Source organism: Mobula hypostoma, chromosome 7, assembly GCF_963921235.1.
Source record: "Mobula hypostoma chromosome 7, sMobHyp1.1, whole genome shotgun sequence".
Classification (NCBI taxonomy): Eukaryota; Metazoa; Chordata; class Chondrichthyes; order Myliobatiformes; family Myliobatidae; genus Mobula; species Mobula hypostoma.
The window spans coordinates 96,643,266-96,658,153 of NC_086103.1; the positions used below are offsets into that span (position 1 = coordinate 96,643,266).

At 42.1% G+C, this 14,888-nt stretch overlaps 1 protein-coding gene across 5 annotated transcripts in view; it reads right to left on the reverse strand.

The window, feature by feature from the left end:
* The window catches only part of myo16 (myosin XVI), a 675,445-nt gene that overhangs the window by 490,119 nt on the left and 170,438 nt on the right, over positions 1–14,888 (reverse strand). For all 5 annotated transcript variants that reach the window (XM_063053735.1, XM_063053734.1, XM_063053733.1 and 2 more), the window contains one exon: positions 2,994–3,118. In XM_063053735.1, coding sequence (XP_062909805.1) covers positions 2,994–3,118 — 125 coding nt within the window. The remainder of the gene's footprint in view (positions 1–2,993; positions 3,119–14,888) is intronic.

The following is a 14,888-nucleotide window of genomic DNA, read 5'->3' on the forward strand; positions in this document are numbered from 1 at the left end:
AAGTTGAGGGGTAACATGAGGGGGAACTTCTTTACTCAGAGGGTGGTAGCTGTGTGGAATGAGCTTCCAGCAGAAGTGGTTGAGGCAGGTTCGATGTTGTTGTTTAAAGTTAAATTGGATAGATACATAGACAGGAAAGGAATGGAGGGTTATGGGCTGAGTGCAGGTCGGTGGGACTAGGTGAGAGTAAGAGTTCGGCATGGACTAGAAGGGCCGAGATGGCCTGTTTCCGTGCTGTAATTGTTATATGGTTATATGGTGATTGGTAGGTGAGACTAGAACTAGGGGACATTGCCTCAAGATTCAGGGGAGAAGAATTAGGATGGAGATAAGGAGAAATTGGTTTTCCCAGAGAGTGGTGAACTTGTGGAATTCTCTGCCCAGGGAAGCAGTTGAGGCTTCCTCACTGTAAATAATTAAGATACAGTTGGATAGATTTTTACATAGTAGGGGAATTAAGGATTATGGGGAAAAGGCAGGTAGATGGAGCTGAGTTTATGGACAGATCAGCCATGCTCTTATTGAATGGCGGGGCAGGCTCGATGGGCCAGATGGCCTACTCCTGCTCCTATTTCTTATGTTCTTATATGAGTGTCTTGCTGAATACTGAAGAACTGTGCCAACCAACTGGCTGGTGTATTCATGGATATCTTCACACTCCTGCAGAGTGTGGTACCCACCTACATCAAGCAGGCTGCATTCGTACCGGTGCTCAAGAAGAGCATGGTAACCTGTCTAAATGACTATCACCCAGTGGCACTTCCATCCACAGTGATGAAGTATTTAGGGAGGCTGATGTTGAAGCATATCAGCTCCTATCTGAATGGCAGTTTGGATCTGCTCCAATTAACCTATTGAGCAACAGGTCCACAGTAAATGCTATCTCGCTGGCTTTTCACACAACCCTGGAACATATGCATAGCAGAGGTGTATACATCAGGATGCTCTTTATCAATTAAAGCTCAGTATTTAACATTATCATCGCCTCAAAATTAATCAGTAAACCCCAAGACCTGGGCCTCAATAGCACCTTGTGCAACTGGGTCCTGGATTTCCTCACTTGTAGACCCCAGTCAACCTGGATTGGTAAAAATGTCTCCTCCACAATCTCCGTCAGCATAGGAGCGCTGCAGGGATGTGTACTAAGCCCCCTGCTCTATGCACTTTACACCAATGACTGTGTGGATAAATACAGCTCCAACACCACATACAAGTTTGCTGATGCTGTGGGCTGTATCAAAGGTGGTGATGAATCAGCATACAGGCGGGAGATTGAAAACTTGGCTGAGTGGTGTCATAACAACCACCTCTCACTCAATGCCAATATGACCATGGAACTAATTGTGGATTTCAGAGAGGGAAACCTGAGGTCCATGAGCCATTAATCATTGGAGGATCAGAGGTAGAGAGGGTCAGTAATTTTAAATTCCTGGCTGTCACTATCTCAGAGGACCTGTCCTGCATCCACCATATAAACAGAAATGTGAAGAAAGCATGACAACACCTCTACTTCCTCAGGAGTCTGTGGAGCTCCACATGTGATTGAGAACCTTAGCAAACTTCTATAGTTGTGTGGTAGAAAGTGTGTTGACTGGCTGCATTACAGCCTGGTATGGGAACATCAAAGCCTTTGAGTGAAAAATCCCACAAAAGGTAGTGAATTTACCCAGCACACATGGTAAAACCCTCTCAACCATTGAGAGCATCTACATGAAACATTGTTGTAGAAAAGCAGCATCCATGATCAAAGATTCTCAGTATCTAGGCCATGCTCGTTTCTCGCTGTTGCCATCAGGTAGAAGGCACAGGTACCTCAGGACTCGCATCACTAAGTTTAAAAACAGTTACTACCACTCAACCATCAAGCCCTTGAACAAAGGAGGATAGCACTCATTTAACAATTCATTAATGGATTCTGTTATCTTGTTATTTCATGCTTGTTATAGAAACATAGAAACATAGAAAATAGGTGCAGGAGTAGGCCATTCAGCCCTTTGAGCCTGCACCGCCATTTATTATGATCATGGCTGATCATCCAACTCAGAACCCCGCCCCAGCCCTCCCTCCATACCCTTTGACCCCCGTAGCCACAAGGGCCATATCTAACTCCCTCTTAAATATAGCCAATGAACTGGCCTCAACTGTTTCCTGTGGCAGAGAATTCCACAGATTCACCACTCTCTGTGTGAAGAAGTTTTTCCTAATCTCGGTCCTAAAAGGCTTCCCCTCTATCCTCAGACTGTGGCCCCTCATTCTGGAGGGGCTATTATTATTATTATTATTGCTATTTATTTATATCTGCATTTGCACAGTTTATTTACAGTTAACAGTTCCTGATATTTACAGTTTATAGTTACTGCTCTATAGGTTTGCTAAGTATGCCCACAGAAAAAGAATTTCAGGGTTGTATGAGATGACATGTATGTACTCTGATAATAAATTTTACTTTAAACTTTTAACTATTGCAGAAGTGAATGACCCCACATCAGCAACATGGAAATTGTATCAGAGTCAAGGGGAATGCCTGGCCAGCATAGATTCCTTTTCAAGGGTATTACCTTTTCTATGTTTTGACCATTCGTGGAGGGGCTAAGAAACTCAGTGGGTGTGCTCACAGGTGCAGAGTTTTGTAAATTCATGTATTAGTTGACTGAGCCAATAAAGGTAATTGTCAGTAAATTCAGATACTCTCTGTGCCTAGCAGACCATTATTTTCGAGAATTAATGCTTGTAACAATATCAAGAGTCTCAGGAGCAGGAAGGAGTGAGCTGGATGACATGACCCATATGGTAGAAGTCTGACAGAATCCACAAGTTTTGCAACACTGCATTTTAGCTAGAACTTTAGGGTTAACAACATCAGGAAACAGAAGGAACCAAAGATTATAGCATCAATGGTTAATATCCACATGTAAATAATGTCACATCAGATGAAAAATATTAAAACATAAGTTGGACAATGTGAAGTTATACAACTGAAGAAGGAAGCTTACCAGTGTGACTCCTTCATCATTCTTTTCATTGGCATTTCCACAACAGGCCACAAGATTCTGAACATCTGCCAACATTTTTGAAGGACGTGCTGTCTTTATCTGCTGTAGCGAGTTTATGTCAATACCTGGATAGAGTAATATCTGAATTAAAATGCATTACTGGCATATCTTGCACAATGGCCTAAAAGGAGAGAAAATGCTTTTTCTGATCTTACACTTACGCAGTTAGTTTGCAAAGTAATTAATACTATGAACTTGAAATAGCTTTCATTAATAGAGCAGCTTAATGCCGATTTTTAACACGAACATCTTACAAGAGATTACCAGAAGATGATGTAGAGCACATGAGATATATTAAACCAGAGGATAATCCAGAATGTAGGACAACACACACAAAATGCTAGGAGGAACCCAGCAGGGCAGGCAGCATCACTGGAGGGAAATGAACAGTTGACAATAGCAGAAGCAGAGGCACTAATGCTGGAATGACAATTAGCGATGTGTAAGAGAGCAGATGTGAAGGAATACTTGGAGATCAGAATCAGAAACAGGTTTATTATCACTGGCATATGTCGTGAAATTTGTTAACTTAGCAGCAGCAGTTCAATGCACTACATGATAATATAGAAAGAAAAAAATAAGTAACTATATATGTATATTGAATAGGTTAAAATAGTGCAAAAACACAAATTATGCATATTTTTTAAAAAATGAAGCAGTAGTGTTCATGGGTTCAATATCCATTCAGGAATTGGATGGCAGAGGGGAAGAAGCTGTTACAGAGTTGCTGAGTGTGTTCCTTGAGGCTTCTGTACCTCCTTCTTGATAGCAACAACAAGAAGGGGGCATGTCCTGGGTGATGGGCAGACTTCTATGTCAGAGGAAGTTACATGGAGGAGAGGAGTGAACCAAAGGAGAGATTTGATGGCTAGAATGAGAGTTTTAAAACTGAGGTAATATAGGGACAGAAGCCACTGAGGTCACTGGGTATAGGTACTGATGTAAATTGGGAAGATTATTTCAACTGGGGCAAGGGAGGGATAATGAGTGATTAACATCTTGGTAATGGAGATGCAATGTAGTCAGCAGCTCAGTCATGATCAAACACAACAATCAAGGGGGTAAACGAAACAGAGTGATCCTGAAACCTAGAGACAAAAGGGCCTGCAGATACTCAAATCTGGGGCAACAGAAATCTAGTGGAGGAACACAGTGGTTCGAAGAAAGGAACAAAGGAATTTTAGACATCGTGATGATGACTGGCAGATGCAGACAAGTGGGTAAGAGGAAGAAGGAGAGGAACAGTTGCGAGAGAGAAGCAGATGGGTGAAAAGTGGGAGTTGTTGTGTCTTTACAACTACATATCAATTAAATAAAAACACACATGAGGAGGGTGAGCTGAACTGGTATCTTTGCAGCAAGAGAGAGCATCAGTTCAATGCGCATGGGTAAGTTATCAGTCCATAAGTAGTGCAAAGGGAGTCATTGCTCTAAAAGAAATAGACCTGTGCATTACTCTTCCTCCTCCTTTAGATTAAATGTAACATAAAACTGTATATGTAACAAAACATTCAATTTTCCTTTAACAAACCATATTTAAATAAACATGCTTTAACAATAGCAGTCCATAGCTAACTTCACTATACTCGTGATTCAGTCCTTTGGCAGGCATACTGTTTCTTTCAGGATAGCGCCTTTGGACCCATGGACTGGCATCAGGTTTGGCAGGTGTCTTGTCAAACACAACTTTCTCTGTTGCAGGTGTCATGTTGCTGACAGTGACATGATCATTACTGAGAGGTAAGTCCAGTGACTGTAATACATCTCTCTTGTTGGATGCAATCGACTCAGGTGTGTTCTTTGACTGAGCATCCAATATTTGATCCACATCACATCTCCATGTATGATCTCCAACATTCAATGATCCAGTGTTTGCAGCTATCCTACCAGGGGTCTATTTGTCTTCTGGGTAATTATGTGCTAATATTTCTTGTCCAACCTCAAAGCTCCTTGCTGATTTAATTGGCAACTGGCTGAACAGTTTATTCTGCACCTTCTTCTGTAGATCTGGTTACAGGAGGTCTATGTGGGATCTCAGATTTCTGCTCATTAACAGCTTTGCAGGAGTTCGATTGTCGTCGTATGAGCAGAATTCCAATACACAAAATGGAAACGTCCACCTTATGCTGCAGAGAAATATTCTCCTTATCCAAAGCTTTCATGGACTTCTGAAGGTTTAGTCAAACTTTTCAACTAACCCATTCATTGCTGGGTGGTGAGGAGCTGACTTGAAATGTTTGATGCCATTTTTCTACATAAATGGTCTGAACTCTTCAGTCATGTATTGTGGTCTGTTGTCACTCACAATTTTTTTCTGGTAAGCCACTTCCAGAGAAGACAGTCCTTAGAGCAGAAGCAGTCTTTTCTGAGATGGTTGACTTCATTGGTATAACCTTCAGCCAGTTTAAATGAACATCCACAGCAATCAGAAATACGGAGTTCATGACTGGCCCAACGAAGTCAATATGCACTCTTTGCCATGGTGAAGATGGCTACTCCCATGGGTATAATGGTGCCTATGGGGGTGCATTTTGATTTTTGTGGCATCCTGAACAGCTTTTGGTCAAATCTTCAATCTGTCTGTTATTTCCAGCCCCTACATGTAGCTCCAGGAGAGATTTTTCATCTTGACTATGTCTAGGTGCCTTCATGCAGATTCTCCAGCATTCTGGTGCGCAGTTTAGAGCGAACTACAACACAAGATACACGCATCAGCATTCTTTGACGTAGAGACATTTACTCGGGTCATTCATTGTTTCTCTTTGTATTTCAAGATTTGTTACTGACAACTGGTCCACCAATGCAGTGTGGAACACTTCTGCTGGGTCAGTGTGAAGACTTTTCAGTTGCCAACAGTGGAGGACCTGACAAGCCATTAGCATTGCTGTGTTGTTTGGTACCTTTGAATTCTATATCATAAGAGAAGATGTGCCCAATGTCGTAACCGGGTAGCAGACATCACTGGGATTTCCTTCCTGGGATGGAAAATGTCAAAGTATGTTTATGCTCAAAGGATGTATACTTTATACAACCTTGAGATTTGTCTTCTTACAGACAGCTACAAAACAAAGAAACCCAGTAGAATCCATTAAAACAAAAGAAGACCATCAAATACCCACCATACAGAGGAAAAAAGAAAGATAGAAACAGTGCAAACAATAAAAATAAGCAATTAGCGTTCACAGTGTGTTAGTTGCAGGCCACAGCCACTGTTTGGTGCAGAGATGGTCACCAGGGCTGGTGGGCTGTCACTAGTGTAAACTTATGCCAGTAGAGGTAGTGGTGGAACTTCTTTATTCCCCATACTAGTCTAACAGCCTCTGGGTCAATCTGTGCATTGTTGTGTTCTGCACTTGTCAGTGATCTTGGAGCAAATGCAATCAGATACACAAAATAATCTGCAGATGCTGGGATCAAAGCAACACTCACAACACACTGGACAAACTCAGCAGGCTGGGCAGCATCCATGGAAATGATGAGTCGACGTTTCGGGCCAGAACCCTTCGTCAGGACTGTAGAGGGAAGGGGCAGAGGCCCTATAAAGAAGGTGGGGGAGGGTGCGAAGGAGAAGGCTTCCACGGATGCTGCCCGGCCTGCTGAGTTCCTCCAGCGTGTTGTGAGTGTTGCTTTGACCCCAGCATCTGCAGATTATTTTGTGTTCTGCAATGTATTCAGAAGTGCTTTCATCCTTTGACTGGCTCCTTTTGTGAAAACTAAATTTCTCAGCTATTACTAGCAGTTTGAGCTCAAGCGATTTTGCAAAATTTCAACAATTTCATCAAACATCCTGCTTGCTGTCTTTTCAGGAGTTACTCAGTCGCGTAATGTCTTAGTGCCCATTAAGTAAAAAGCGTGGATACTTTTTTTCCCTGATCTACATTATTTCATAGTCATAGTCATAGTCATAGTCATACTTTATTGATCCCGGGGGAAATTGGTTTTCGTTACAGTTGCACCATAAATAATAAATAGTAATAGAACCATAAATAGTTAAATAGTAATACGTAAATTATGCCGGTAAATTATGAAATAAGTCCAGGACCAGCCTATTGGCTCAGGGTGTCTCCAAGGGAGGAGTTGTAAAGTTTGATGGCCATAGGCAGGAACGACTTCCTATGATGCTCTGTGTTGCATCTCGGTGGAATGAGTCTCTGGCTGAATGTACTCCTGTGCCCACCCAGTACATTATGTAGTGGATGGGAGACGTTGACCAAAATGGCATGCAAGTTAGACAGCATCCTCTTTTCAGACACCACCGTGAGAGAGTCCAGTTCCATCCCCACAACATCACTGGCCTTAAGAATGAGTTACGAACAGCAAACATGATAGCACTGGCCACCACAGACTCGTAGAACATCCTCAGCATCATCCAGCAGATGTTAAAGGACCTCAGTCTCCTCAGGAAATAGACACAGCTCTGTCCCTTCTTGTAGACAGCCTCAGTGTTCTTTGACCAGTCCAGTTTATTGTCAATTCGTATCCCCAGGTATTTGTAATCCTCCACCATGTCCATACTGACTCCCTGGATGGAAACAGGGGTCACCGGTACCTTAGCTCTCCTCAGGTCTACCACCAGCTCCTTAGTCTTTTTCACATTAAGCTGCAGATAGATAATTCTGCTCACACCATGTGACAAAGTTTCCTACCGTAGCCCTGTACTCAGCCTCATCTCCCTTGCTGATGCATCCAACTATGGCAGAGTCATCAGAAAACTTCTGAAGATGACAAGACTCTGAGCAGTAGTTGAAGTCCGAGGTGTAAATGGTGAAGAGAAAGGGAGACAAGACAGTCCCCTGTGGAGCCCCAGTGCTGCTGATCACTCTGTCGGACACACAATTTTCTAATACATTGTACAATGCAATACAATACAATACATTTGCGTTACAATCCAGTTTAGCCCTCTTGATATACGATTTCCAGTCCTCATTAGCACTATCAAGTTCATTAAATCTCCCAACTAAGGCTATCATCACTTTATTTTCACTTTAACTTTGCTAGTTCCGTGTCTCTCACTGTGTACAGTGCATCGTTACTCACGCATCCCTTTGTTAGCGTCCATGACAGCCTTCTCCAGTATTTTCTCAGTCTTTTCTCACACTGTTTCTTTACCTTCTCTAAATTCTGTCATCTCATAACTGTTGGTGTAGTTGCTGATATTCCCTGATATTCAGGTTTGTATTCGTCACCAACTTGTTGGGTCTTTACAACTACATATCATTCAAATAAAAGCACGCTTGCGGAGAATGAGGTTAACTGCTATACTTACTTTGCAGTGAGAGAGCAACTGATCAATGTGCATGGGTAAGTTATCGATCAGTACGTTGCACTCAAAGAAGTTGATGCATACGTTACAGAAGTAGACAAGGAGGGAAAGAGAAGGTGAAAGTGAAGACTTCTCTGCTCTCCCCTCCTCTTCCAACTTCACCTAGAATAGATATTCTATTCAATTCATATTTATCCCAACCTAGTCATCAAACTATTGTGGAGCCATTGTAGTCTGCCATACTGACTTCTACCTTACAGAGGCGAAATAGCAGCTCTTGGATATGTCTTCATACAGTATTTAGCCCTCCAAAGAACATAAAGCTATTGTCCTCCACATTGTAGCAAATCTTATCACATTAGGAGATTTCTCTTCCACAGCCTTCAATCTGATAGTGCCCACTTTCCTCTTAACCTCTTAACCAAGATCCATAGACAGGACTGTCCTAGTAGGCTCATTGTTTCTGCCTGCTTTACCCACTGAATTTATTGCCTTATATCTCAACTCTGCTGTGTCTCCCTTTATCCAGACCCCTCTCACCTATATCCGGGACACCTCACCACCTAAATAGCCTTTCCAGGTGTGTCATAGACTCATGTTCATTTGGGACATCTGATGTGTCTTCCACTACATCAGTGAGACCAAGTGCAGACAAGACAGCCAATTTGCACAGCAATGGCCATCCTGAACTGTTGGCAGCATGACATCTCAACACCCCTTCTTATTCTCAAATTGGCCTGTCCATCCCCAGCCATCTCCACTGCCAGGGTCTAATGTGGTCCAGAAGAACAATACTTCATTTTCTGCCTGGGTACTCATCCACCTAGTGGTACGAAACCTGAGTTTTCTAATTTCAGATAACCCTCACATCCTGAAACCCCCTAACTCTCCTTCTGATTTTTGTTCTCTTTTCTATACCACCCTTCCAGACCCCTGTCACCCATTTATGTCTCCTTCACCTTCCAGTTCTATCCTCTGACCACCCACACATTTCACCCATTGGATCCAATTTCCCATCTGGTTCCATCTGCTCTTCACCTCTCCTCTAAAGTTTCCATTTATCACCTTCTCTCCATGGTAGATGCCAGCACTGATAACCTTCTTGTTTCCACTTATTACACTCCAGTCTCCGTATCCATCTTTACTCTCCCTCCCTCCATCTGGCTCTGCCTGCCTTTTTTTTCCTTGTCTGCTTCTACCTTTGTCTCACAACTTCTCCCATCCCTCTCCCTCACCTGGCTCCATCTGCTCACCACCCTTCACCTCTCCTTGGTCTATCACTTACTGTCTCACTCCTCCTTCTCTCCTGGTCATACCAGCCATCTTCCCCCTCCTCTCTCAGTCTTGTTGCAGGGTCTCAACCCAAGACTCTAGCATCCGTAGCTTTCCTACCCTAGTAACATTGCGCTCACTGGATTGTCTGCCCCTTCTTTAATAAACTTGATCTGAAATGCAGCTGAAATCAACTACTTCAATTTTGTAATTACATGAGTAAGTCAGAGGATAATTATCCAGGGATAAGTGACTCATCTCCTGATACCTCCTTTCCATCTCCTACAAGGCACAAGTGAGCTCTGTAATGGAATAATCTCAGCCTGCCCAGATGAGAGCACTGCAGCAACTCAGAAGTTCAACACCATGCAGAATAGGCAGATGCAGAAGCACCCTAAATATTCATTAGCTCCACTACTGGCACACAGCGGCTGAAGTGTGTACCATCTGCAAATGCACTGCAGCTGCACACCCTATCACGAGCCCAAGAACAATATGAACAGTGGGTACATCGCAAAATGACCACCTGAAGCTACACAGCATAACTAACTTATATCACAGTCCTTCATTGTTGCCAGATCTAAATCCGGAAATGCCTTAGTCAACTGAATTAGCTCATCTAGTCCATGCTGAAACCACTTAAACTGCTTACTCCCAATGACCTGCACTGGGACCACAGCCCTCTGTATCCCTACCATCTATGTACTTATCCGAAACTTCTCTTAAATATTGAAATCAAGTTTGCATGGACCACATGTGCTTGCAGCTCATTCCATACTGTCAGGGCCCTCTGAGTAAAGATGTTTCCCCTCTTGTTCCTCTTAAACTGCTCAGATTTCACCCTTAACCCATAACCTCTGGTTGTAGTTCCACCCAACCTCAGTGGAAAAAGCCTGCTTGTATTTACCCCATTTACGCCCCTCATAATTTTGTATACCTCTATCAAATCTCCCCTCAATCTTTTACGTTCTAGAGAATAAAGTTTGAATCTATTTACTATTTTCTTATCATTCAAGTCTTCAGTCCTGGCAACATCCTTATAAATTTTCTCTGCACTCTTTCAACCTTGTTTATGTCTTTCTTCTAGTTAGGTGACCAAAACAGTACACAAAACTCCAAATTAGCCTCACCAATGTCTTATACAACTCAACTCAACATAACATCCCATCTCCTGTACTCAATACTTCGATTTACGAAAGCCAATTTGCCAAAACCTTTCTTTATGACCCTCTCCACCTGTGATGCCAGTTTCAATGAATTATAGACCTTTATTCTCAGATCGCTTTGCTTTACCATACTCCTCAGTACCCTACCATTCACTGTGTGAGTCCTACCCTGGTTGGCTCCACTGAAGTGCAAAACCTTGCACTTGCCTATATTAAGTTCTATATGCTTTTCTCAGCCCATTTTTCCAGCTGATGTAGATCCCTCTGCAAGCCACGATTGCCTTCATTGCTGTCCACTGCACCTCCAATCCTGGCGTCATCTGCTAATTTGCTGATCCAGTTAACCACAAAGGACCTAGCACCGATCCCTGTAGCACATCTTTAGTAACAGGCCTCCTGTCAGAAAGGCAACCGTCTATAACTACTCTCTGGCTTTTCCAACAAATCCAATATCTAATCCAATTTATTACCTCATCTTGAATTCTGAGCAACATTGAGAGACATTGTCAAATCCCTTACTAAAGTCCATGTGGAAAACACCCACTGCTTTGCCTTCATCTGCTTTCCTCGTAACTTCCTCGAAAAACTTTATAAAATTGGTTAGACATGATCTATCACACACAAAGCCATGGTGATTATCCTTAATCAGTCCATGTTTATCTACACCTGGAATTGTGATATTACAGGAGGGGCAGGTCTGGCTGCTCAGTATTCCAGGTTTCTGTTGTTTTAGACATCACAGAGTGGAAGGGATGAAATGAGGAGGGGTAGCATTACTAGTCAGGGAAAATGCCACTGCAGTGCATAGGTATATGTAAACAACCAAATCTCAAGGCTGTATAATTTATGCATTTTTTGAAAATAAATGTATTTAAATCTTGAATATTTAGTATATATCATGCCTTACGAGCCTGACTGAATTTTTTGAGGATGTGACTAAACACATTGATGAAGGCAGAGCAGTAGATGTAGTGTATATGGACTTTAGCAAGGCATTTGATAAGGTACCCCATGCAAGGCTTATTGAGAAAGTAAGGAGGAGTGGGATCCAAGGGGATATTGCTTTATGGATCCAGAACTGGCTTGCCCACAGAAGACAAAGAGTGGTTGTAGATAGGTTATATTCTGCCTAGAGGTCAGTGACCAGTGGTGTGCCTCAGGGATCTGTTCTGGGACCCCTACTCTTCGTGATTTTTATAAATGACCTGAATGAGGAAGTGGAGGAATGGGTTAGTAAGTTTGCTGATGACTTAAAGGTTGGAAGTGTTGTGGATAGTGTGGAGGGCTGTCAGAGGTTACAGTGGGACATTGATAGGATGCAAAACTGAGCTGAGAAGTGGTAGATGATGATCAACTCAGATAAGTGTGAGGTGGTTCATTTTGGTAGGTCAAATATGATGGCAGAATATAACATTAATGGTAAGACTCTTGGCAGTGTGGAGAATCAGAGGGATCTTGGGATCTTTGGGTCCGAGTCCATAGGATGCTCAAAGCAGATGCGCTGGTTGGCTCTGTGGTTAAGAAGGCATACGGTGTATTAGCCTTCATTAATTGTGGAATTGAATTTAGGAGTTGAGAGGTAATGGTGCAGCTATACAGGACCCTGCTCAGACCCCACTTGGAGTACTGTGCTCAGTTCTGATCACCTCACTGCAGGAAGGACGTGGAAAACATAGAAAGGGTGCATGGAGATTTACTGGGATGTTGACTGGATTAGGGAGCATGCCTTCTGAAAACAGGTTGAGTGAACTCGGCCTTTTCTCCTTGGAGCAGAGGAGGATTAGAGGTGGCCAGATAGAGGTGTTTAAGATGATGAGAGGCATTGATTGTGTGGATAGTCAGAGGCTTTTTCTCAGGGCTGAAATGGTTGCTGCAAGAGGACAAAGGTTTAAGGTGCTGGGAAATAGGTACAGAGGAGATGTCAAGGGTAAGTTTTTTTACGCAGAGAGTGGTGAGTGCATGGAATGGGCTGTCAGCGATGGTGGTGGAGGTGGATACAATAGGGTCTTTTAAGAGACTTCTGGATAGGTGCATGGAGCTTAGGAAAATAGAGGGCTATGTGTAACCCTAGTAATTTCTAAGGTAGGGACATCTTTGGCACAATTTTGAGGGCCAGAGTGCCTGTATTGTGCTGTAGGTTTTCTATGTTTTGTTACATACCTCATGGATATCTTGTGACTGTCTTATGAGGATGATGTAATGGTCTTGCGAAGGTCACATGGTGTAATTTTCCCACCGATGTCAGGTCACGTGATGACCTGTTCTCACTAGGTATATAAGGGTAGACCCCTGGTGACACAGTTAGTTTTCAGTTTAAATCATTAGTGAGATACTCCGCTACGCTGCATGTTAGTCTCATGACGGAGTTTTACTTTCTATCTTAAGGTACAGATGTGTTGGGCCGGTAGTTTCACTAATTGCTGCCAGGTTTGTTGATGTACCTTTTCAGTAGTGTTGGAGAGTGAAGACAGGAACTGAAGGAGTCGTTCGGTGGTTTCGGCGACCATTATTGAAATCGTTCAAGAAAGAGTGATCTGCATGAGATAACCTCTGCTGAATCAGAAAAGGTTGTGCAGTATCTAGTCTATTCTACAGATGAAAAGGCCAGTGCCTTTAAACCATTTTATTTCCATCGTCGTGAATCCTGCGGACAAGGCAGGTTCCGGCTGGGATTGGCAATAACTTCATGTCTTCGAGGAATTCTTTACTTCAGGAAAGTCTCCCCTAATTGACTGTATAAATCTCTTGGACTTTCAAATTTACCATTCTAAGAACTGTGTTCCAATTTACCACTTTAATACTGTGTTCGCATCTACTGCTTTAAGAACTAGTACTGAGTTTGACGGTTTGTTAAATGGCCGCATAGCAGTTTACTTCCGGTTAAATTTTCATTTGTTTATCTTTTTACTAATATTGAGCAGAGTTTAATAAATGTTTGTTTGTTTCTATAAAATCTGACTCAATTCTATATTCATTGTTGCCGGTCACGTGACATAATTTGAGGCTCAGCTAGATTTGTTCCGATTTTGAGCTTAAGTTCTTGTTTATTTATCAACCTGATTTGGAAAAGGGAACTACCCGATTCTTTTGTTTGATTGGTGTGTGGGTGGTATTCGGCAGCAATGAATATTGACGGCTTTATGGCTTCTCCCGACCCAGAGGAATTAGCGAACGTGAGAAAAACCGTTGTATCGGAGATTCGATATTAAAGGAATTATGAAGGTTACAACAAAGCCCGTAATTCAGAGAAAAATCGCGGAGCATTATATAAGTTTAGGAAAGTTTGATGATGTGGTGTTAGGGAGGTTTCCAACGAGTACACTTGAAATGCATTTACATCTTGAACAGATAAAGTTTGAATGATTTAAAGCAGAAATAGCCAAAAGAGAGGCAAATAAAAACAGGGATTTGAAGAAAGAGAAGCAGATAAAAGGAGGGAGTTTGAGCTACAGATGGAGAAATTAAAATCCGAGAATCAGGCTTCTGGTTCTAAGAAACAGTTTGGTGCTAGTCAAGAGGTTATTTTGGCTCCTCCATTTAATGAAGCAGAAGTGGACAATATATCCAACATTTCGAAATTGTTGCTTTGAGTTTAGAGTGGCTGAAAGAGAGATGGCCAGTGATGTTACAAAGTGTAATCAAAGGCAAGGCAAAACAAGTTTATACAGTTTTAAATGCTGAGCAAGTACTGGATTATGATATTGTGAAACAGCATATATTGAAAGCGTATGAACTGGTTCTGGAAGCTTATAGAGAAAGATTCAGAAATTTGAAGAAATCTGTGGAAAAAACTCATGTGGAATTTTCCTACGACAAATTTGTGTGTTTTGAGAGATGGGTTTCCTCTGAAAATGTGAATGGGGAGGTATAATAAATTAGAAGAGTTGATTTTACTAGAGGAATTTAAAAGGAGCATTCCTGTTGAAGTGAGGACATAGTTAAATGAAAGGGAGACTGCTAAATTAGCTGATGAGTATGCTTTAATTCATAAGAATAAATTTTCTCCAGGTAGGACTTTTAAAAGGAAAAATAGCATAGACAGTCAAGGTAAGCCAGAAATTCAATCTGAAGTTAGTGAGAAAGGTAAGGATGAAGGGAGGCATGTGAAGGAAAGACATTTTGGTATTATTTGTA